The 25,559-nt window shown below is 38.7% G+C and overlaps 1 protein-coding gene across 1 annotated transcript in view; it reads left to right on the top strand.

Annotated features, from left to right (window-relative positions):
- Positions 1 to 7,866: 7,866 nt before the first annotated feature.
- arid5b (AT-rich interaction domain 5B) overlaps positions 7,867 to 25,559 on the top strand; it is a 64,588-nt gene continuing 46,895 nt past the window's right edge. Inside the window, exons 1-3 of the mRNA XM_036548934.1 lie at positions 7,867 to 7,891; positions 8,224 to 8,478; positions 15,494 to 15,728. Of these exons, the coding sequence (XP_036404827.1) occupies positions 7,871 to 7,891; positions 8,224 to 8,478; positions 15,494 to 15,728 (511 nt within the window). The 5' untranslated portion in view covers positions 7,867 to 7,870. The remainder of the gene's footprint in view (positions 7,892 to 8,223; positions 8,479 to 15,493; positions 15,729 to 25,559) is intronic.

Raw genomic sequence — 25,559 nt, 5'->3', positions numbered from 1 at the left:
AGCTGTGTAATATAATTGAATCCGAAATTTTAAACCACCTTGAGTAACAAGCTCTGACGTTACAGTGGGTGCTCTGCCTTTGGTCTTTTTTTTTTCTTGTTCCATGTTCTGCTTAACCCCTTATTGTGTATAATAATGTTAATGCTTACATAATTTAAAAGCAGTTATGTGCCTAGGTGACAGCTGAAACTTATGTTGTATAACAACGTGAATGATGCATTTTTAATAACAATCCTTAAAGCAGGCTTCTACTGTAATGAATTGCATTTTTTTTTGTGTGAGCAGGAGGTTTAAATAATGCAACAGCAGTAGTGTTAGAGATATTGTAATGGGTTTTTACCTAATAGGTGCACTGTTAACGTGCAGCCAATATTTCAAAGTCCGTGGATTACAAGAGGACTCAATCACAGGTCTGTTGTGTCAAGCCATGTCTCCAATTATCTGCTCTTCTTTAAGCAAAAATAAAATGACTTCTGCTGGGATTTGTAGTAAGACAAGATCTATGGGTTTTTTTCCCCGGGGGAATCAATGTCCTTCGATCATTTGTATTGTTATGTATACAGACACATCTGACAAACAATACACCTGTGTATTCATTGTCAGTGAATATTGACAATACATTGTCAAATCGCTCTGTGTATTTTTTGCGACGACATTATCAGGTCTGAAGAATTGTGCTTTTTTTCTGTTTTGAACAATGTATACTACAAATGCACACTTGCCCAATGGGTCATGTAGAGATGCTATTATTATATAATTACAATCCATCGCCTGTTGAATTGTTGCAATTTGTGTGTGCCAACCCCCAGGCTGGTGTCAGCATACTCTAGAATACACTGTAATATGGACTGAAACAATAGCAACTGAAAAATAATAGGGAGTGGAGTGCTGGCAGGAAACACAACATCAATGTCTGTTTTTAGAAATAACCAAACAAAAATCTATAACTTCAGAGGCTGGTCAGTGCAGAGGCTCCTCCCCCCCACACTTTTGTTTTTATAGATTAAACCCTGTTGGGAATATTTTCCTTTTTACGTTGATGGGATTGTCCTATTTAACCTATCATTTACTACTGTCATTTAGGTGTTAATAGTCATTATTGCTCAGGTTCTGGTTTCACCATTGTCTATTGCTAAAAGCACAGGCGATAGAAGCCATTACCACCAGCACTTGTAATGTAATTATGCATTTATATTAGTGACTAGTGTTTTAGCCATTTAAAAGGGGGAAAGGGGGAACTGTTCAGCCAGCAGTAATTTTAAGAACATTAATACTGAATCATTTGAAATCCAGGAAGCAGTCTCCAGTGAGCTTTGCAGAACTGCAGTTGAGAGAATGTTGAATTGAGTAGGAATGTGCTGCATAAAAGATCTTCTGTAGTTATGTTTTCTAGGTGTGAAATAATGCAGTTTTCTCAAACTGTGTAGTTTTGCAATTGATTATTTTTTTGTATGGCTTGAAACTGAGTTACTTCTCAATGAAGAAACCATTTCAGTAAGTGTTGGATCATTCCAGCATATACCCCTTTGAAACAACAGCAGAATACATCCCGACCGACTAAATGTACATTGTGCCTTTATGAAGGATTCATGGCTAGTTAATTAACTTAAGCACCATGAGAAAGGTTACTGCGGTTCCGTGATCATATTTATATCCAAAAACACAACCCATTTGCAATAAATTATGTTTATGGTGGGTTGATAGTTCACAATTTCAGCGGAACTTAATGAGGTGTTGCTTTTGTTTGAGTAACAAATCTTCTTTTCAAGGGTTTAAAAGGTACCTTGGATATTTTTATTATCATACAGCATTTCATATGCAATTCCATCATTATATGCACGTCCAACAACATATAAACAGATGGCACCTACATGCCTGATTGATGAAACACTTTGTACTCGCATTACTTACTTTCTGTGAATTGACACACAGGAGGATTATATTGCAAAATTCATTTGATGGTCTTTTGAACCATGCATATAAACAGCAAGACAAGATTACTCCCGCCCGCTCTCGTTGTGATCACCACCGGTCATGTCAACATCAGAAGGGTATGCATCTGTGTCACTTTTTGTAATTTTCCTTGTGTTGTGTATGCTTTGATAGCATAAATCATGCGATGCCCCAGAAATTAACATGATTGTGTGCCTGAATAAGTAACTCCAGTCATTATCAATCACCCTAAAAGAATGTTATTTTAACAAATCTATGTTCTTTCTATACTGACTACAGATGGTAATGATGGAGGCCACACCTCAGCGAATTTTATACAACCCCGCGTGTTTAGGTTTTGCAGGCCGTGTGGTAATTTACCATGCTTGCGGAGAAGGCCCTTTGAGAGAAGAAAAGCTATTCCTTCCTCGCTGTTTTGTTTACACGTACAAGTAGATTGTTTTACAGATATGGCTGGCATCCCCAACCCCCATTTAAGCCACCTGCTCAGTCCCTTGGCAGAAGCATTTTATCATAAATTATTGATAACTTACGCCTGGCAATAGGGTGAGTAAACTTTATTTCTAATTTTACAAGTCAGACAAGCAAACAAAGCATGGTGGAAGAGAGTAAGGTGGTCAGAGAAGGCAAATGCGCTTCAAAATAGGCGGCCAAGCAGGACCGGTATTTCAACTCTTGAATTCGCCCACTTATTACCAGAAGATGAGAAGAGCAGTTCGTTGTTAGAATTCCTTGTGCAGGGGTACATGGGGGTGAAAACCACCCCTCTACAGTCATCACATTGCACCTCTTGTTGTGTTTATGAAAAAACTGTCTCTGAAAAAAAAATGATGTCAGATATCAGGGAAGCAAATAATTGAACAAGTGGTGGATCGATAACTAATTATTGGAACTAATATGACTATTTCAGATGACGTGAAATATAATGAAACCAACTAAGTACTCTTGGGCTGAAGGAACATTCAGTTATATATTGAATCATAAAGCATAATGTAATTGCTGACAAATTCAGTTTTTACAAAGGTAGTTGAGACTCTGCGTGCATGTGCTTCGTTTTTCAATTACAAAAAAGAACTACTTACAAATACCGAATTATTATTCTTAGGCCTCGGGCATTGCAATTATAATTCCATAGAACTGTAACAGTGGTTTTCCATCAGCAAATGGTTGTTTTTTTTTTTTTTTAACAAGTGTGCACAGACCACATGTCATTCAATGTGTGCTTGTTTTGTTTTGCTAATGTCATTGGTACTTATTATCACATACCCTGAATTTCCCATGTCTTTCAGGAATTTTTCTGGGAGGACTGGGACTCGCCTGCTGTTCTCCTTTCAGTCTTTCGCCCACAATACTTTTTTCATTTAAGGATTTTATGGTGTCAAAGGTGATTTGTCTTGCCTGTGTTGGGGCCATATTTCAACTAGCCTTCATGAAATGTGGCAGAACAATTTTGTTCTACATGCCCTATATAATGCCCGCTTCCAATATAGAATGTGAATATTCTTTTGAGGACAAAGGGCTCCAGAGTAAATGTTTTATTTTATTACTCTGGAGAAATTACTTTGTACTTTGCTCTACTTCAGCCAGTTTTCACATGTCATTGACAAAAGTCTACAGGCTACATACAATGATTAAGACAGCCAGGGAATATATGTGTGTGTGTGTGTGTGTATGTGTGTACCATATTATATACCATTACTTACACACCATTACTATCCTCACTTTGACAATCCATTGAAGCCATGTGACTCAGATGTCTTTATGTCTGTACAATCAGACTTACTGACAAACAAAAGTTTTCTGGCACCAGTTTAGATATATGACCATGCAAGGACAATCTCCACTGATCTTCTTTCTACTGCACTCTCTGCAAGCATAACCACACGTGCACTACCCTGTGCAGTAGTCAAAATAAACGGCAGTTTCAGCAGCACAACACAGAAGCACCTTGTTGCAAACCACTTCATTTTCCAGGAAAAGGCACCATTTTCTAAGAATACATTCAGCGTTATCTCTGTTTGCCTTTGTACTTGACAGGCAACTGAAGGTGTACCCACAAGTGTAAAATCATTTGAATGTCTAGGTGTGTAATACACATTTCCCTCCACCAGCAGCAGTGTAGAGTTCATAATGGCTTGTCATTAATTTATATATCATCTCCAAAGGGAGAAAAATGCTGACACTGTTTTTGTGCTCCTGCTCTATGAATTACTTACACTATGATGAATAGCATCTGAATCCCTAGGAGCAATCATTTAAAACAGCACTATTTGAATTCAAAACAGGTTCTTAAACCTCGCAAGACTATGTGCAATTTCTACATATGTTGAATACTAATAGAATTGCAGGGCAAAGATGCAAATTACCAAATCTATCATTCATGTTCAGATTTATCTGATCCAAATTAAAAATAAAAAGTGTTTATGAGCCACATTACTTAAATGGAAAGAATTCAGATTTGAATTAATCAGATAGTATTTTACAATGCACATCAAATCATCATTCTCTTGTTCACTGCAATAGCATGTATACAATTGTATGGATATGCACTGAGTAATCACACAGATGTGAGCACACACATATGCCCACAGAGAATTCAACCCCCCCCCCCCCCCGCCCCAACCACCACCACCACCAACACACACACACAGAATTCAATTTTTTCACAAGCCTTCCAACTGCAAATGTTGCCAGCAGCTCAGAAAGAGAGAAAGATTAGGCTATCAATCTGCTATACTCGTATTGTCACCAACAACGAGAAATCCATGCTGCACAGTAGATACTGAAACATACAATCTGTAAACTAAATTATTCTCAGCAATGTTATCATCATTTATTTTTACTCGGACATTTTCTCCAGTCAGGAGGTGTAGCGATATCTGAGCAATGCGTGTAGAGCTATCCTTTCTGTTGTTTTGTCAAGACAACATTCTTTTAATACACATGCCTGTGTGTGTGTGTTGGGGGGTGGGGTGTGTGTGTGTGTGTGGGGGGGGGGACAGAGAGAGAGGGAGAGAGAGAGACTGTAGGTATATGTAATATATTACTGGGAAGAGGGAAAAAACAATTAAGACATATTAAGTCACACATTGTTTATTGGATGATTAAATAAACCAATGTCTTTATTCTCACACACATTTTGGATGTAAAGTATTTATTTGATAATACCAGTTATGTGGCACTGCAGGGGCTGCCTTTTCATCCCCACAGTGTCAGCGTGTCATTGTTTGATGTCTTACATCAGCTGGGTGATTGATGGTGCCTTGAATACACTTGCCATTTCCCTCGTGCTGTCAGAAATAAAGCAGCTTAATCACTGCATTACTTAGGTGCTCTGAAGTATATTTACTGCCACAGAATGAAAGGAAAAATAATTAATGCCCCCATCGCGCAACCCCGCCACAAACAGTATCAACAGTTCTCAAATTTGTTTTAGCCGTATCGTTTTAGTCAATGATTTGTGAATTAGTTGACAGTTCTGTGGTGGTAGGATCTGCCGTGACATAAATATTACAATATTTTATTATAGATAAATATTAGTATAAATCTATTCGCGTACACTCATAAGGAAGAAGTTATGATGAGGCTAAACTTAACTGTCTATACGAGTGTCTGGGGGCCATTTCATTGAACCTTTCAATGTTTGCATGTGCTCAGACACATGTGTCAGTGTGGAAAATTGACAAGCAAGACAAAACTGTAACACGTGACAACACCGTGCTCCGGTTTTGTACCTTTGGTAAGAAGACGTGATTTGATGTAGATCAAAATTTAGGTCGAGGCTGCAATGGCGAACACGAAACCACAAGGAACTAGTTTCGCTGGATGCGAGCTTCCACCGCTCTTTTCCAGTATTACTCATAAAAGGGGTTAATAAACAAACAATAAAATATTAATTTATTCTTTTTAGAAACTGTTTTAATTACACCAATCCCCATAATGAGTCTAACAGCAAAGCTATGCCACTTCCTATCCACTTGAATAATGTAACAGAAATTCAACCCCGTTTTATGTAATGCATTAGCAGAAGACGCAACATAATGGTCATCTGATGTTTTGAATCGATATGACTTCATATTTTCGGAAGACTAAGAGCTCAGTTATTTCTTTGTCTAAACGCTTTCATTTCCTCGTTACGCCTAGTCAACTTAATTATAACATTTTAGTCACATTCTATGCCGAGCATGCTTCGTCTTGTCGGGCCCCCACCCCCATCTGAAATCCCCTTAATCTACATATAATTAATGGAATTCTCTTTTGAGCGCAAGACATTTTTCAGATATCATATGGCTGTATCGCCGATTTTATGCTAGAAAGGAATAGCACCGCTGTGCAAAATCATTTCCCCTTTCATCAATTTCAAACGAAATGCACTTATTTAATTGAGATCATTATACAGCACCCCTCGTGACTTCAGATAAAACATTGCATAAGGTATAAAAATAGCCGGCGTAAACGCTGCATCCTGTCATTTAATAAGCATGTTCCAACTTTCATATTGTAAAAACATCATTACAGCCCCATTCAATTATGTATAGAGGAAAAAAACAGCCGCAGGACGTCGGCTAAAGTTACAGAGTCGTAAAATACACCATCTCATACCGACTTTTATCACGTATTTATTCGTAACCCGTCTGGATATTGTTTACCTCTTTAATCTAGATTTCTGTTTCATAGCGGTTTGCTGCTTGCTTCCTTATTCTCCTGTGGTTCAGTTTCTAGATGTTTGCATAATTTTGCCTGCCAAACCGTAAAATGCTCACGGCGTAGGAACAATAAACCTGCATTTAGATTGCGTTATTATCTCTGTATTTTAATAAACTTCACTTTGGTTGAGCAAGTTATACGTGTATTGTAGCTAGCTATAGCCAAAAAGAACACGCGCGTTCTTTCAAGGATAACGATCAAACAGAAAACATTAGAAAGCAGCAGCAGTTTTGCGTTGCTACCCTTGTGGCGACGATAAATGTAATCGTTTTTAAAACTAAATTTTACGGAAGTAGGCTACAGTGCGATGTATATATCGCAAAGACAGTTAAACCTATATGGAGACTCGTTGGTCAGTTACGGTTGTTAAATGTTCCTGTTCAAGAAAAAAAACAATGGCAGCAATTCAGCGTTGTCAGTTGTTTCCATATCTCGTGATGCCTGCCTGTATATTTATTGCAGTCTCCCCCGCCCGAACCGCTGTAGCTAGCACTATAAATCCGGCTAACAATATTTATATTGCCGAGCTAGTAAGTTGTCGTTTATAAAACAATGTTGCAGTTCGTGAATTTTATGTCACCACAAGCAGACTCTTTTACAAGACGCGTTGTAGATTTAAAAATGTTACAAAAGTCTGACTCCAATCAAATACTGTACACGCACTCGAGAAATAAGAAGAGCGCCCCTGAATCTCTGCAGGTCTGCAGGAAATGTTCTTTCTATTACACATACGTCCTCGCCGCAGGTCCTGTTAGAAGCATATTCCGTTAATCACACAAATTTGAACAATAGAGGACGAAAATAATGCCAATTAATAGGCACTTGCCCATAACAACATCAAAAGTTAGGTACATTTATACTTATCTTTAATAATGTGAAAACAAATACATCTTATATTTTAAAAACCGTATAGCTTGGAGTAAATAACCGCTAGACACGTATGTCGCTTCGCCATTTTGAATTCAATATGAGTATTTTGTCACATAAATTAGGCGAAAATCATGGTACTTAAAATTTTATGCCCTAGATAAATATTGGATCGCAATTTCAAACATTTTTTATACGTTGCATTTGTTCTGTGCGGGTTTCATATTGACAGCTGGAAGGATATTGTACGTGAAAATATTGTGCCCTTCCAGGACCGTTAACAATCCATTCAAGCCAACAAGTTTGGAGAGAATGTTGAGTTAAATCAATTCAGAACGTCGAGATGGAGCCCAACTCACTCAAGGTATTATCTACTGTGCTTATGTTTCATTTTAGAATTATTTGTATGGCATAGTTGTTAAGCCCGTGTTTACGGATACATATATGCGATTCGCGTAGCGTCAAAATCGACACTATAAACTTTTAAAACAACTTTATATGTTAACAAGCATTAAATTATATCGCTAGCTAGCTAATTTGCTTCCAAAAATTGACGTTAATAGCAGTGGTGTCAGTCGACTATTCTGTTGTCGTCTCGTATACATGTATTAATTCAATTGATCTGTATGTCTCTTTGTGTTGTTCATTTATTGAATTTAAAGACCGTGTACTAATTGCTCATTACTATTTCCGCAGTGGGTAGGCTCACCTTGTGGTTTGCACGGACCTTACATTTTCTACAAGGCATTTAGATTTCATCTTGAAGGCAAACCAAGAATTCTGTCCCTTGGCGACTTTTTCTTTGTAAGATGTAAGCCAGAGGATCCGATTTGCATAGCAGAACTCCAGCTGTTGTGGGAAGAAAGGACGACCAAGCAACTTTTATCCAGCTCCAAACTTTATTTTCTCCCAGAAGATACTCCCCAGGGAAGAACTGTCAGTCACGGAGAGGTAATTACAAATATTTCCATTTCTTCCCCTAATGCGTGTTTTACATATTGCTTAGAACAGCATTTCATCCAATTTTAACCGAAGCATTGGTGAAATATGACCTAGCTAGCTACAGTAGCTATATGTATCCATTCTGCTGTCTATTTGCAATGACGCAAAGCCTGATAGCACGTAGCATATTTTCCCCTCATTTAAGAGCTGTGATCGGTTAATATATACGTCTTAAAACCTAAGGTGGATTAGGTCATTTGAATTCCAGCGTACTTTCATTTCATTATTTATTTCCTTGATTGAAACGACGAGTACGTTTGGTCTGTCATATGAGTTTGTTTTAAGCGAAACATTGAGAATAGCCCCTTGATTGGTTTACCGACATGACTTGGTGTACTGTAAAGTTATTGTGTTTGTCTTTTTCATGGTCCGTATCTCGGCTGTGTAAAATAGGGCGGAAATTACGATATGGAGATAAAGAGAGAGATCAAAAGCCTCGTGCTGGCAGGATTGTGTTGAATAAGGTGATTAATGACAGATAGTATTACAATAATAAATTGAAATGCTTGATTTTCAGCGCCGTATATTTAAATAGACTTCTGGGCTAGCTATCGCAAACATGTTAACGCGGCGAACGAAACAATCGCGCTTTCTCCATAAAATATCATCTGTCAGGTTTAATTTACTGTCCCGAATGCCTTCCTGTGCATTAGGACAGATATTAGCTAGCTACGTAGGCTCAGACAAGAGGTATTATAAGCGGACATTTTCTCCCATACGCGTTCAAATGCTTTCGGTCAGTAGCAATTGATTAATAATGGCAAGCTGATAAGGCAGGCAGATGCGATGCCTTAAAGGGAGCGAGTGACATTTATGAAGGTTATTATGTCAAAGTGCTGCAGTTTCATTTTTATTACGGATACGTATGCTCGTGTAATTTCTCTCAAAAGAAAAAAAAGAGATGCGTGTTTTCCGTGAGGGTTTAACTCGCAGAGTGCCAACATTAATCAGTTGTTTGCCTATTATTTAGCTACATTATTTATAATTCCGTGTTGCAATATTGAATATGGCGATTACACAGAAACGCAGCTGCTGGTTACACATGGGTAATGTAATGAGGGAGGTAAACCTGTTTTATCTTGTACTAGCCAGCGTAATCACTCTGGCAGATTACAAAGAAAACAGCTCTTCTCTGCTGAACTTTTATTGTACTTTTCCCCTGAGGAGTTTGGGTATCAAATTTCCTTTTCATAATAAGCAACAGGTTTTATGGTTGGCCTGCCTTATTGAAATGTCAAGGTTTCACTGCAAAAATAAGTTTGAGTATTGAGTGCATATTATCGGTCTGTTAAATCGACCTTGTGCGCATCGGTATGTACACAATGTAACGGGGTGGAATTGGGGAAAACATTCGACTTAACCCCATACTTACACAGTTGATCCGACCCTGTTCATTCTCTAACTCGTCATCTTCCACCCCCGCCCCTCCCTCCCCCCGCGCACCAGCAATGCGAATTATTTGCTTTTCAAATTTATTACGTTACATGATTGGTGATCTGGAAACTGGAGGAGAGATAGAATTACTTCTCCAAGGACAATGCCTGCCTATATATATGCTAAACATAACAGAGGGATGGAAATTGGTACAGGATTTTTTTTTATTGATCACTTGCAAGTGGTTACAATGAATCATATTTTTATTTTTTGCCCACTGTGAATGGTTTATGGTCTCTTACAAGGAAGCATAACAATATATGCAGGATTTAGTGCTTGGTTACTTTTCAGATATTTTTCATATTGTTTGGCTCAGGGTCAGTTTGTTGACCTGAGCCGTGTTGGTCAGAGCTTAAATGAGCTGATGTTGGGAAATGAATGACATATGTGAAATCTGAATAACAATGTGATTGTGTCTCAACCTGCCACCTGCGGTAATCCAAAACCCAGAATGTGACCGCCACTTCATGGAAAATGCAGTCAGCAAATTCACCAATTAAATGACATTTCCATTTTGCACTGAATAATCAAAATGGATACAATTGCTTAAATGTGGGCAATGAAAAAGCAGCCATGATGTTTGTGTAAAATGTTTATTTCCAAATGGTTTGTTTGTCTTCTGTTCTGTGATTAATATCTTTGTGTGGGTCATGTTGTCATGCTGTCATCTGGAGCTAAAGAAATCTATATCAAGGTTTTTTGAAAACATTTGTGAACGTGTCTTGAAAGGTAACAATCTGTTATTATTACTGCTGAGTCCACTCAATCCCACTGGTCCTTGTCTAGAGACTGAATGTCCCTGTATTTTATTGAAACCCTATCTGCACACAGAGTTAGTAAGTCAAGCAAACCTAACAGGCATTGAATTGGTTATTATGGCCATGTGCTGATATTTAGTGTTTGCAACACATAGGCAGGGTCGCTGTGATAAAAGCTGGTAGTATATTTCCAGATGCCTTTTGTATGTACAACCAGGTGATGTAATTTCCCCTCTGGCTCGAGTTAGTCATTCATTAGCAGAATAGCAGTGGCAGAAACAGCAACAAGCTTGCAGTGATCTTGCCCTGGCAGCCAGCCTATAGAATTTAACACTTAGAGCTTGAACCTAGAGAGGGCAACATTACGCTCCTGTTCAGCCATGTGCTGTTTTTACTTTGTTGAAATGACTGTGTCTTCTTCTTAACAGGTCAGGGCTGCCAAGAGTGCTCAGGCACTAAACTACTTACTAGGAAAGTAGCCTATTACACATGCCCCCCCCCCCCCCCCCCCCCCACACACACACACACACACACACACACACGTACACAGTTTTATTTGCACCTCTTTATGTTGTTATTTTATGGTATTTGATCTTTCCCCCTTCCTCTTTATTATTATTAACAACAATAACATGATTCATGTAGGCATTGAATTGACCTAAACTGTCATCAAGGATTGTAAACCCTTTACACATCATATGAAAATGTGCTATCTCTGAGACCCGGTTGTAAAACGTTGCTGTACTGTTTGTGTACTACCATACAGGCTTTAGTACAACTGTGTAGGGCTAGGTAGTTGTCTTGAATAATGCTCAAGTGTCACAAGGTGAGAACTAAAGCAGGTTGTTGTATTATAAATAGATTCTGTGTCAGATTCCGTCAACCACAGTGTAGCTTCTTACTGTAGTTTATTTTTTTAGATTGCATAGCTGCCAATAACATCAGTATCTGACACCCACTAAGGCCCTAGAAGGACTGAATAGAACTGTAGATTGTCTATTCACTGTCCTCTAATCCCAACACAAGGTGGGCCGAGAACAAAAAATACAGTAGTTAGGCCTGTGTTTAATTAGTTTTCTCTCACTCCGCTATTGTTGGGAATTACAAAGCAGTATTGCCTGAGATTTGTGTCTATTGCAGAGGAAGTGTGTGGCGTGAGTCCAGAGACATCTTTGCTGCCTGGCAAAAGTCCATGTTTGTGTTTGAATGCCCAGAATATATTTATAGTTTAAATTAGATCATCTGTTTTTTTTTCTCAAAGGTAACATTCTTTAATGTGATATTTATGGGTTGAGCTGGAACATGCTTCTTGAAAAACACTGTTCCTAAAGTTGGCACTCAAGTGACACATGTGGCCTTATCTGTTTCATATGTGTTACACATATGCTACATGACTCAAACAATGCAGGAATTTGTGGGGGCAGGGCAGACCTAACTGTTCCTCAAATAAACAAATTAGTGTGAAGATTACCCTGAACAACTGACTGGGTTGTTTGAATGAATGCAAAGTATCTGCATGTTCTTGTGTTTGTTTATTGCGTTGTGAACATTTCAGACGTCTCTGTACTTGTTTATTAATCAGTACTATAGCAGCAAATTAGATAGGTTAAAACTGGGTGTTTCTTTTAGACTTTATAGACAACACTTGAATGTTGTTGTGTAACGTGTAATAATAAATGGTAGTGCTGGTGTTATCATTTTGTTGCAATCATTCTCCCATGACTGCAATTAAGCTCAATGACAATGTAGCCAACTTTACTGAAGGCCTTGTGCTAAATTAGATAAAAATGCAGAGACATTCTATCCTTTCATCATACTCTAGAGACAATGTTAAAGACAGTAGTAATGGCTTGAGCTCAAATACACCTAGATAGTGCAGATCTGCTTCACATTCAAACATGATTGCTCTCTAGTGTATTGGGTTTATTTTTAACTTGGTGAATGTTTATGCACCCAATATGAATAAGTAATTAACTCAGACCATGGGAGAGGTCAGTTATTGGAAGAAGAAATGGACTTATCTGGCTGTAAAACTTTACCCACAGACTTTCCCGGGATCTGCTTGGCACGTTGTTCATGTTACTAGGTCAATAATTCAATAGGCATGCAAGCAGGTGTACAAATCTGCTCTGACCTGGGGAATTCTTGCCCTGACCCCCGGAATCAGTGGGGTGAGACAGTCTCAGCGTGACACTCTTAGTGGGCTCACTGCTTTCCTTTACTGCACAGCTTTGGGCAGCTAATGGCTCCGTTCCCCCTAATGTGTAATAACAAGGACCTGATTGTTGCTTACCACTCAAATTCAAAACATGGAAACCTTCGGTGAATGGAATCAGTTCTTTTGAGGATGCCAGTTACACCTGAAGGTAAACAAAAAAACCAGTGGTTACTGTATTTATATTTTATATATATTATATTTTTTTTCCAACCAAATTAACAAACTAATTAAAGAAGACGTCTGAGTGATATTTCAATCAACCACGTGTCAAGTCTTCAAAGCGGAGGGTGATAGCACGTGATCTCTTGGTAAAGTTTGCTGTGTCGCCATTAGGATTTACAGCATTTGACCCACTTAGTTTTATAGGAACATGAAAACAGATGCCTCTCTGCTGCACTGGTTATTATGCAGAGGCCTAGACTGGTAGCTATGCAGCTATACTTTAAGGCCTAAAATCTCCAGGGACTTAGAGAGAACTGATGAGAGTATATCTGTGCATGCATTGTCCTCACTAAGAAAAAAAAAAACAATATTGTTTAGACTGCAAAGTAAACAGTATTTTCATTGAGTTGCATTCTTCCAGTTTTAAGCCTTGTGGGATGCATTTATTTTGAATAGTTTTGCTGAATATTGAGAATGATAATGAAACTTAGTTTTTAACTGCACTGTAATTTTTTTGACAGTAGCAGTGATGTCATTTTCCGTCAATAGATGGAGGCGTGAAACAGTTGTGTTTTTTTTTTGACGAAACTGATAGCAGATGTTATAGCTCTCATAGATGTGTCCTTATAGTGCTTCTGTCATTTTAAGACTGGAGGGAGAAGGGATCTGCCTTGAAGACTGTTTGCACCAATTTATCTAAGGCCTTTCAGAAATGGTAGTTTTATGCTTTTTTAACAGTGTATCATAAAAGTAAATCACATTATGGTAACACTGAAAAAAGTGTAATGTAAGTTTGATTTGGCCATATATTTGTGCAAAATTCAGATTTCTGTTCATCATAATGAGAGTGCTGTTTCGTTTCTAATGTTCATCTTTCATTTAAAGGCTATTGTACTGCAGAATATGAGCACAGTTAATGAGGTTTCAAATTACTGCTGGTTTGATGTTGATTTGCAAAACAGGAAGCATGCATTTTTCAAAGATCAAAAAAAACTGGTCTACGGTATGTAGATACATAGTTAACACAGCAGTTATTTCAACTGTGTGCTCTTTGGAGTAGCCTTCAACACCAAAGAAGGCTCATTAAAATGATATAAAACCAGTACAATCAGCACAAGCTCCAGCCTGCAATACACAGAAACATAGCCTAGAGCGTCTGAAGCATCTGTGAGCAAATTCTTGTGGAGCAGGTATTCCCTGCAATCAGACTTTGCTCTATATTAGGTCATCCTCAGGTACCAGGCCCAAACAAGGTGATAGCATCCGTCTGGGGAGCGGGTTTGCTGCAGCATTGGGAAGGCAGTTAAAAAAACTGGAAAACGTATGGTAAAAGGACTCTCGCATACCAACACATCTGTTCTCCAGATTCCTAAGCTACCCAAGACCCTCCTGCCATTCTTCTCCAGATAACAAGCAGATCTTTATGATTGTTCTATAAAATGGGAGTACATTTTGAAATAACGACCTTTTTTTCGCAGAGCAACTGAAATTCAATAGAGCAATGCAAGACGATAACCATCTCCCATTTCTCTCTGTTTGGACGTTCTTAGAGCAGAATTCAACCACAATTTTATAGATGTGTGTCATGTTCCTCACCTCTACAATAGTAGGAATCCAGACCCATGGGCCTTTTTTTGATGAAGCAATAAAACAAGCTAAATTTAAATTCTCTTTGTGGTTTCATGACTAGCTCTGTGGTAATGAAAGTCTCTTACAGACCCCACAATGCATTTTGCATTCCAGCAGAGAGAAGAGGTGCTACCTCGCTATGCCTGCTGGGGACTGGAGGCAGAGAGCAGTCGTGTTGAAGGGATTACTGTCTGTTTCATCTGAAATCTTATGAAATAACAACATCCCCATAAGAAACGTAAACGGATTAATTGGTTCACGTTAGGTAGCTAAACATGCCTTGAGTGCTCATTGGGATCATAAAAAATGCTGACTTTGCTGCAGGGAGTCTGAAACCATGGATTCACTTCCTTCTCATTTTATGGAGAGGGGATGTGTCATTGCGCACGTTTCGCCAGTAGAAATCGCCAGAGTTCTCTGCACCTCAGACAATTTAGCGCACCTCGTTTGCATATCAAACAGAGGATATGGTGAGGAAAAATGTGACTGGAGTTGTTTTTAGGTTGAGTTTGGCCAACCATAGATGAGCGTGTGCTCATAAGAATATTCTGAAAAACGACAATGCCGACCCTAAGTTCTGGTGCAGTTGCGTCATCATGCTAGCACTTGACATCGTTATACACCACTGGCCAGGAAACCAAGGCCATGGAACTTAGTGTGTATGGCAGCTTCATTAGTCTCACCACAACACCCCCCCCCCCCACCCCCCGCCAACCTGCCACCTGCCACCTGTCTAACATTATGTCTCTTTTATTTTTTTCAGGACGAGCTCATCGCTGTCTCAGAGAAAGTCATAGTGAAATTAGAAGACCTTGTGAAATGGACAGTGTCGGATTTCTCCCAGTGGAAGTGTGGCCTGAGAGCCGTTCCCCTCAAGCCCGCCGCGCTCAGGGATCTGGGGAAGAATGGGCAGAGGGAGGCCCTCCAGAAGTACAGGGAGTCAACTCTCAACAGCGGTCTCAACTTCAAGGATGTCTTAAAGGAGAAGGCGGAACTGGGTAACTGTCTTTTCTTTTTATCTTACTGCTTACCTCCTGTGTTGTTAGTGTGTCACGGAAAACATTATCTGAGCCCTGCATGGACATTTGTGCTCGGTGGACATCTGGAAAAAGCTCCCTAAATTAATTTTCCAAGACCACAAACTGACCATTATAGTGCCTTAATCTCGCGCAGAAATGCGTACCTTACTTTGTGTGTGTGGATCTAGATGGAACCAGAATGCATGCCAGAGTGAGCAGGGCATTTTACACAGTGAACGAACACTTATTAATGATAGATAAAACAAGCTGAAACCTCAGCAGATGCTTAAGACAGTGTGAGTAATGCCCCCGCCTTTTTTATTTTTACCCTCATTGTTACTTCCAGATTCTATTTCAGCAACACGGTGCTCATATTGTAGAGGACGGAAGACATCCAGCAAAATGAAGATCCTGGTTTTTAACTCAGATTAGTTACGAAGAGGCCAAAAATACATTTCACTGTGAAAGGTTATGGTTATATTTATTTTACTGCAGTTGAGGGTGCTGTTTAAAGCTATATAATATGTATTTATACATCTCTAACATGCCTCAGTTCTTGCAGAGTCCTTTGCAGCTTGGTGTAAAAGCTGCAGTGTAAGCTTTATGGGCTTATAAATATGTCATTTTTGGCTGCATTTCTGTATAGCAGATACCTGGTTGAAGCCAGGGAAGCTTGTCCTCCATGCATGTATACTTAGTGTCTTTGAACTGGCATCCTGCAAATTCTGTCAGCAAAACAAAATCAGCTTTGTTGTTGCGCCAGCATGCAGCACTGCAATATCTGCATTCTTTTATTGTCTCTGTAATGGTTTGTACTGCCACACATACACACACACATACATACATATACCGCACACACACACACACACACACACACACACACACGTTAGAAGTGAAACCCAAGCTCATTAGATGCATGCATCACATGATATCTAGTGGGTGCTTTTATGCTTTTATTACTGCACAGTAATAGATGGAGCTTTTATTTGACTCAGCCAGTTACTGGAATTTGCATACTGCTTTGTTTCAGTCCATGGAACCAAATGTTAAATTGCCCTTGAATCGGCTGTTGTATTAGATTCTTATAGAGATTAGACGGAAGAATCAATAATGGATGCTTTGTCACTTAGGCGCGCATAGAGCTACAGCTGCGTATGCGAATCAATAGTGGGCAGAAAAATGTGTTAATGGATTTATTTGCTGTCCCACTTGTAACCTTATTATTTGTGTGTATAGGTTTTTGTAATGTTAATAAGTTGTGCTTTAATGACTATGTTAGCCTGTTTGTGTTGTCAGGACACTAAATGCAGTTACTCAAAACGCCTCTGAATTCGCTTGGTAAGCTAAATATTCTGGCAGAGTACCAGAGGCCGTCTCTAGCTTAAATTTGCTCTTCTTTGTTACCCAGAGAAAGAAAAGGATCATTCAGCAGAAAGCAGACTTTAAAAAGCAGCTTTGCTGATGGAAATAAATCATTAATTGAACGGCCACATGAAATAGCCACGCTCACTATTTTTTTTCCTGAGGTTGGTCTGCTTGTATTTCTGTAAAATTCAATTCATTATTAAGAGATGTAATAAATTATAATATTTTCCAGTGATGCAGAATAAACTAATTTGTTCCTTAATGTGACATCTTAAACCATAAAATGAGTTTTCGATATTTATGGGAACAAGTGAATCTTTTCCAGATTTCTTGTCTCAACACATAAAATGTACTATTTTACTTTGAAATAAAAATGGGCCATCCAGGCTTGCTTGGAGAAATTGGTTCAGTCTTAATTGAAGTATCAGAATTCTCATTTTGATGTAAAACACATGCTGGTATAATTAAAGCAGTTTATGAAACAGCAGTTGCTCACCTGATCAAAGTGTAGTTTAGTTGTTTAAGGGAAAGGTTTTCGATGAATAACCAGAAAAAGACAAAGAGAAGCAAAATGCAGTGGCTAGCTTTGATGACCATAAAAATGTTTTCTCCAGGTTGGTGAGATTGCCCATTGACCATAACATTATTCTTAATTAAAATAAAGCTTGAGACTAATTAAGTACCCTGTAGAGCAGTGAACACTAAGAGCAATCTAGCTCAGAAGGGGACTAGAGCAGTGGCCTTGTGTCACAGTATAGATGATGGCAAATACCAGGGGTGCACAACTTGACTTGATGTTTCTGTGCACTCATCTGTTGGTTTTCCTGAAATCCGAACACCGTCCTTGGGTGTTCTTATTCTAATAGTGGGCCTTGGTACAGTAATGTGTTTGAGATTGGCCTACCTAGCACTGTACGATTGTGGGTTTTACTGCAAAGCAAAGAAATGGTGTTATAATTTAAGCCCCATCTCAGGGGAGACAGTGCTGCTATAAAGATTCTCCCCCAGAAGACTCAGGTCACCATGGAGAGGGAGGGCTAATAGTAATATTACACTTATCTGGGCTGTCATTTGAAGTAATGCCAATTCAGCAAGTGCTGTTGGAAGGTTTATAATACCTCCCCATTGTGAATAGCAAGCTGTTCTGATCCTTGCAGTAGAAGTTTGGTGTTGTTCTGGATCTGTGAAACTAAATAACATGTTGCTGAACCCAGGGAAATATAAGAAAAGCATGGTGTTATGTGAAAACCAGTATCCCTGTGAATGTTCTACAGCTCTGAGATGTGAATTCCAAAACCTTATTTTGAGAAATGTGAAATCAATCTGTATGCAATTAGTAAGAGTTCTTGTATGCGGTTCTGCTTTTATTCTCGGCAAACGAAAAATGATACAAATTAAAATAATAATTGGTCAGAGAGCTGAATTGCATGTTGGAACAAGATGTTTCATGCATTTCCTAAAATATTGCTTATCGCAAGAGAGACATAGGTACTCCTGGTAGAACCTTGGAGGTAATATCCCCTTTCATATGAGGTGCTCAGCTTTTCCTGAAAGGTGAGGAGGACAGTTGTGTCCTACTTTTTTCACAAGAGAAGTCTTATTAAATTGTGATTGATAAAAATGAGCAAGTTAAAATGCAGTACAATGTGTTCAATGAAAATGGCCGTTCTTATCGTGTCCCAAAGGCAAACATTTGTTGCCTCAAATTGATGCACTGAGGTGATTAAACAAAATTAAGGGCCCTATTAATTCTTTCTGCAAAGCTTTTTGTACTGTATGCAAAAGAGCCGACTGTGCTCTCCATCAGCTTGTGCAAAACAGAGGGACTGAATTCCACCCCAGGGGCATTCATTCTAACCACCATGGCACCTTCCCTTGACTTTGAGTTAAAAATTTAAGCAAGTGTGACATTTTTGTTGTTGCTGTTTTTGCACATCACAGGCTTGGTGGTCACTGAAATTAACTAAAAAACATTGCGCAAAACAACCCAAAGCAAATGTATTGCACCACCGTGCAACTGAGCAGCCCCCTGTTCTACATCAACAGGAGGACAGTAATGTAATCACAACAGTTACTGTGCCTCCATGGTCAGAGAGTGTTTGGTACATGCACAATAACAGCATCTGAATCTACACAATGGGTTTGTAACCAGCATGTCATGACAGCTTTAATACTCATGTGTACTGTGGGAAAAAGAAAACAACATCGTCTCTAGAATGCAAAGGCAGGATCCAGGAAGCAGTCAAGGCTTATTCTAGCTAGTCTACAATCTCTGTTGTTTGTTTATGATAGCATTCACTTATTTTGTTTTGCAGTGAGAATGAAAGGTTTGGGGAATGTGCTGTTGCCAATGTATTTTCTCCATATAACATGCTCACTTAGCAATCCCATCAGTAAATCCAAAGAGAACAAAAAAGATGGAAGAGCAAGAAGGATCTTTTAATGCTTCTGTGTATAGTGCATTAAGCGCATGAGGAAACATTTTGCTCAACAAAACCGAAAATATAAAAGGAAGTCTGTTTTTTCTCAGTAGCCATGGCAAAAGTATGCCTATGCAAAATACAACAGGTGTAAAACAACATGCTTTTAACCGGCTCTCGTACGCCTCGGTGCTCACCACAGGAGAAGAGCAATGATGGTTAGCTAAAGTGGCGGCATAATGTTACTAAATAGTGGACACGAGTCACGGCCGTTGGCAGGGCTGTTGGTAGCCTTGCTTGGCCGGGTGCTCGCATTCCTAACCATATTGGACCCATCTTTAGGCTGTTTATGCTGTGGTGTTAGCTCATCTCGCAATACTGGTGTTTTCTCCCGTCCCGTTCCATGTGACTGATGCGATTTGTCGCGGCTGTCCCATTTGCGAGCAAGCTTGCTGTCAAGCAAAAAAAAAAAAAAGGAACAGCGATTTATCAGTTATAACTGTCTTTGGCACTGAGCACTTATGCATCTCTGCATTCCAAAAGGAACTGCGTTTATGTGTACCGGCTGCGCTTGCTGACCCCTCTGATCGGATGACATCATGCTACAGAAATGCCATTGATATTGCAGATTTGGAACTGAGATCAATGGGATTTCACTGGCGTGTTGGCTTTTTCCTGTGGCCCGAATGTGGCTTCCACCAAGTGTTTTGTGCTGACACAGGCACGTAGGGTAATAGGAAAGTAAAAACAGATGACATAGTAGGACCCGCAGCTCAGGTAGTACATTCTGCTCTAAGTATGGATGATTTTATTTTGCAGTAGCATGATTTTGTGTAGGAAATGTCTGATATTGTAATACAGATTCTTAAAGAAAATACAAACACACCCACACACGCACACATATGGATATATATATGTAGATATATATATTTGTGTGTCTATACACACACTTCCATTGATGATCTGATGGAAATAGTTACTTGTTCTGGTTTCTATAATAGATTGCAGAAGTTGTCTGTATTGTGGTTATCACGGCTGTTCAAAATATACGAGAGAAAGAGAAACTATGTATTTCTGGAATGCACTTCCTTTAAGCTCATCTAGAAGCCTAAACATTCTGAAGTAATTAAACGACTGCCTTGTCCACATTACACTCCCTCCACCAGTATGGTGGTGTAGTGTTCGCTGCAAGTTTTTAGACCGCCTTTTTTACAGTCATCATGTCATGATTATTTGCAGACCCGTTGGACATTCACGTGGACTTTTTGTCCATTATAACATGCTGATCTGCTCATATCATTAGTTCCCTTATGACTGAAGCCTGAACAGCTGCCAAGAATTCTAAATGTGTGTGTATTATGAGCTGGAGTGGAAAAGTCTCTGTTAGCTGCTAAGAATGTTGGAATGCTTTTTAGCGAAGAAGAAAAAAAGAGGAAAAAGAAAACGTATGTTGTAATCATCTTTTGATTCCAAATGCAAACTTTTATTTTGTTTTTGTTACATTTTGTTTCTGCAATTTCCAGCTGCTTGCATTTCTTCCCTGCACAATGTGTTGTGGAATAATAACCGGGCTGGTAGACAGTTAAACAATGTGCATGTCTCCAAGGGGTGACCTTTGAGGAAATGAATAGTTTTATTGTCTGTCCATTACTGGGTCTGAAACAACAGAGAAGTTATTAACGTGACTTCTCCTATAACATAAAAGACCCCAAACAGCCAACAGCAAAGTGAAAAAAAAAGACTCGAGTTTTCCACTGAAATATTTCCATTTATCTATTTGCTTTATTAGATTTTCCCCAGTTTTTTAAACAGATCTTTTTTGAAAGGGAAATTCAATTAAATGTTAATGTTGTGTAGTGTCCTTCATGGAGTAACCCGCCCCCTCCAGGCAGCCATACTAGCATTGTTAATTTTAACCTGAGGGCACTCTCCCTGTTTGGAAAAATACAATGTGGCTTTTTATGGTTTGTTGTGCCAGGCCTCATCTAGTCAGGATGACTAATCTGCTATTATCACCAGCCAATCATTTTGCATCAAGATTGGGGGGTTGTTGCAAAACTGAGAGGCCTTCCTTAAATATTAAACATCTTGGAACTTAAACATAGTACCATCTCTGGGGCTAATTAATCTCTTATTTGGCACCAGCACTTTAATGACATTCTGTGTGCTAATCCATTTTATTTAGTCATAGGAAACTGCTTGCTGGAAGAATATTGTGTGCATGAGTATTTAATTATTCACTAATCAGATTCATCTCAGCTGCAGTCTTATCTCAATATCCAAAAGAAGTGGTTTTACATTATTCAGTTGACTGCTTGGGGAAGGAGCTGGCCGTGATGTTTTTTCTTCTTTTTTTGGATAGCATAACTACATATTTCTTCAAAAGTCTTTAAGAGGATGTGGTATTCTGTTGAAGCTGCATTGATAAAGATGAGTCTGTCCGTTAGACATTAGGCAGGTTTTTGCAGATCTTGCAAACATGGCAGCGCGGAGGTGCGCTGTGGAGCTGCTACAAATTTTCTGCTCTGCTCCTTGTCACCTGACGTGACATCATCTTAACAGCCCTTGTATTTTCATGTCGGCGGTAAGTTAGTCCCCAGCCCCTGTGTTTCCTGGAGCTCCGCCTCTTCCTAGGCAGTGGCAGGAGAGTGCAGCCCCTGACGTCCTTCAGCCAATCGGGACGAACAGCTCATCCCGTGCTCCTGTGAGCTGTTGTCATTGTGACCTCTACACCTGAGTGATGAACCACAGTGAAGGAGAGCCACTGCTGATCAACATTAGTTACTTCAGCCATTTTTGTATTGACACTAGCTTCATTACTGTAGTTATGATATGATGCCAGAGCTTCATCAAACATATGGTGTGTTAATTATGCAGGTGAGGGCCATAGTCACACTATGTCTCTCTCTTTCTCCCTCTCTCTCTCTCTCTCTCTCTCTGTCATTCTTGTCCCATGTAGTACGTGCCTGTGAGCAAAATTTTCATTTAGCGGTTTACATTTAAATGCATGAAGATCATTTTCTCATTGCTTTAATCCATCCTAAACAGGATAAATGAAATCTACAGCTGGAGATTTTTATTACCGATTTTTGTACACAATAAGAAAGATCCAGCTTGCTTGTAAAATTGATAAAATTGTTTAATATGCATGCTCTTTTAGACAGGCCATAGAATTATGAATGATTTATTCTTTGGACAGTAATTGAAAAGGCCCTTCTTGAAGTGACTACAAATAAAGAAATCAGCACAATAGTGCCTTGATAATATACCATCTTGTTATCCCGGCCGTCATCTAATCCCTCCTTTGTGTCAGATTCTAAATGCTCTTTAATTGGTTTCATTGAGTAATGCCATTATTCTCTGCCATTCTTCCTGTTCTCTGGAAATTGTAATCATTTCACCCACTCATATGCTAAAAAAAGAGAGTATCCATTGTTTAGAATGGCTTGTTAGAATTTCATTTTCATTTTACAAAACAAGCTGAAGTTAATCGCTTTGACATTGGCATTTGTTCGTCATCTGTTTGACACCTGCATCCAAGTTAATGCATATTTAAATTGCTTATTACAAGAAGGGAGAGAAAAAAAATTGTTTGTTGCACATAAGGAGTTTAAATAGTAGTTGGCAGAACTGCCAATTTGCATGCGAGTTCTGCCTCCCCTCAGTGTCTTATCAGTGAAGTCTGTGGCTGTGCTCTTTTGTGTCTGAACTATATGATATGCATAGTACAAGAGTACACATTTGGAATAATGAGAACCTTCCATGGCATATAATAATACCTCAAGCATTAAAACAGTATATATCTACTATGGAGTAGAGATAAAACACAGAGACATATGTTCTACTTACACAAAATGTCTTTCATCTTGGTTGTGTTTTTTTTTCCATCTGTAATGACAGCAAGTGTGTATTTTCAGCCTTAATGTGGCCTATGAATATAGTTTTTTTTTTCCCCTGTTTTGACGTACATCATATAAAATTGAATATTGCATTGTTGTTTATTTTAAGCTTTTCAGCAGATCAGGTGATGGTGGACAAGAATGGACAATGGAACCCACTGAATGATAACTTCTTATTATAATTTACATTTTTACTGCCTGCGGGAAATTGATTCCTCTCAAATAACATTTTCTCCCTTTGCTTTGTGTAGGCGCATAACGGGAGTATTAAATTATGTTGCGCATGATGTTGTTAACCATTTTTAAGGGTTTGTTGCAGATTTCTGTGGGCAAGGTTAATCAGAAATACTGAGGACTGTATTCTCTGAACTGTTATTGTCTCATCCTGCAGTGGGGCTCAGCTAAAATATGCATTTAGTGTCTCATGAAAAATAAATCTATAGGGAAGTCACTCGTTTCTGACAGTGTCTAAAATGCAGCAGACTAACAACATTCTGATCATAGTGACTAAACTGAGCTTGTGCTGAATAGGATTCCTTCATGAGAATGCTGCAACAATTTTAAGACTCCAACATTCAAGCTTAAAGAGGAGCTCCGGTCAAAATCTGTACTTTGATGTGATTAATGATATATGTGGATATATATGAAGTCATTCCTTGGTTGCCAGAAAAACAGAGTGTATTCAACAGCTGTAACAGCGGCTTGCAGCCAAGTGACATCACTGATCCAGATCTATTGCTCTTTCTGTTTGAAACCTGAACAACTTGTTCTTTCTCCAGACAAAGCTCTCTGATAAAATATGGAGAGTGTGATAATGTGATAGAACATTGTCACCGTTTTGGTGTATTTTAAGCAATCAGAGAGAGAACTAGCTCAGGACGTTCAGAAAGAAAGATTGACTCCTTGTGTTACAAATATATGGATATATAGTTAACTGTCAATGACCGTGTAACTAGTTGCGGCTAATAGTTTCAGGAATAATACACAGTTTTCCGATGATAGAAGCATATATATTTTGGTTTTCAGGTTAGCAAGATAAAATTCAAGTCAATCCCAAGGATAACACTGCAAGCGTTTCAATTCAGGTTCACCTTTTAGTTTTTAGAGACAGACTGGGCAGAGTTGGTGAATGGTTGGGGATTGGGCCGTTGGATAAAGGGACCATCTCCTTACAAGTAGTTGTCAGCAATAGTGTATATATTTTCTCTAACACGTACCACTCTAAAGCAAAACAATCCCAATCTGGATCAGCATAAAATGTGCTACTTTCAAAAGTAAACTTGTGATCAAATGTCACTTAGGTCTTCCATTAGTGCTGATATGAAGAAAAACATAATATAAGCTGAGCTAGTGAATATAAGCTTAGCTATTTCCTGAATTGTACATATTCAGCAATGAATACTTGTATACCTGTATACAGTCTAAACTAGGTAAAAAACTGAGGTGTATTCAGAGCCATCCATATTTGATACTTTGTTTAAACAAGAGTGACTTCTGCTGGTTGAGATATTGCAGTGAGTGTGTGTAGTGGTATATTAAGATCTAAAGTGGTGTGAAATGCTGTGTTCAGTCCAATAAAAATGAAAGCGTGAATGAGGCCTTAGATTTGAATAAGATGGAAGTAATAAAACTTCCAAAAGATAAAATTTATGTTTGCTTCCTTATTCCTGTCCTTAACGGGAGCCCTACAATATTATCAGTGTCATGCCGTTATTGTAGACTATAGCTATACAGTATTTGCTAAGACAGGCTGGTGCAAAATATTTTTTCAGTGAATTGTGTTTGAAGTAGTGAGCTCAAGTTTTATTGTTAAAGATTAACTGGATAATCCTGTTCTAAAACTGCTCTTTGACCAACTATCCTGGCAGTATGCACCTTTAGGCAAGCCCATTTCTCAGTACATTCTAGTGGTGATTATTGAGTAGCACTTTGTCCTTTTCCATTTGTAAAAGAGAAACAATGCTATTTGTTTTAGCTCAGATAGTAGAAAGCCATGGTATGGAAACTCTGTTTATATATACACATACATACAGAAAACACATCTTAGCTGACCTTGACAGCACTTCATTAACTAATTTTTCTCCCAGTTTTACTGGCCGTTGCATTTGTTTGAAACAATAGCAGTT

The sequence above is a fragment of the Megalops cyprinoides genome, chromosome 1, assembly GCF_013368585.1.
Source record: "Megalops cyprinoides isolate fMegCyp1 chromosome 1, fMegCyp1.pri, whole genome shotgun sequence".
Classification (NCBI taxonomy): Eukaryota; Metazoa; Chordata; class Actinopteri; order Elopiformes; family Megalopidae; genus Megalops; species Megalops cyprinoides.
This window is presented reverse-complemented; position numbering and strand designations above follow the sequence as displayed.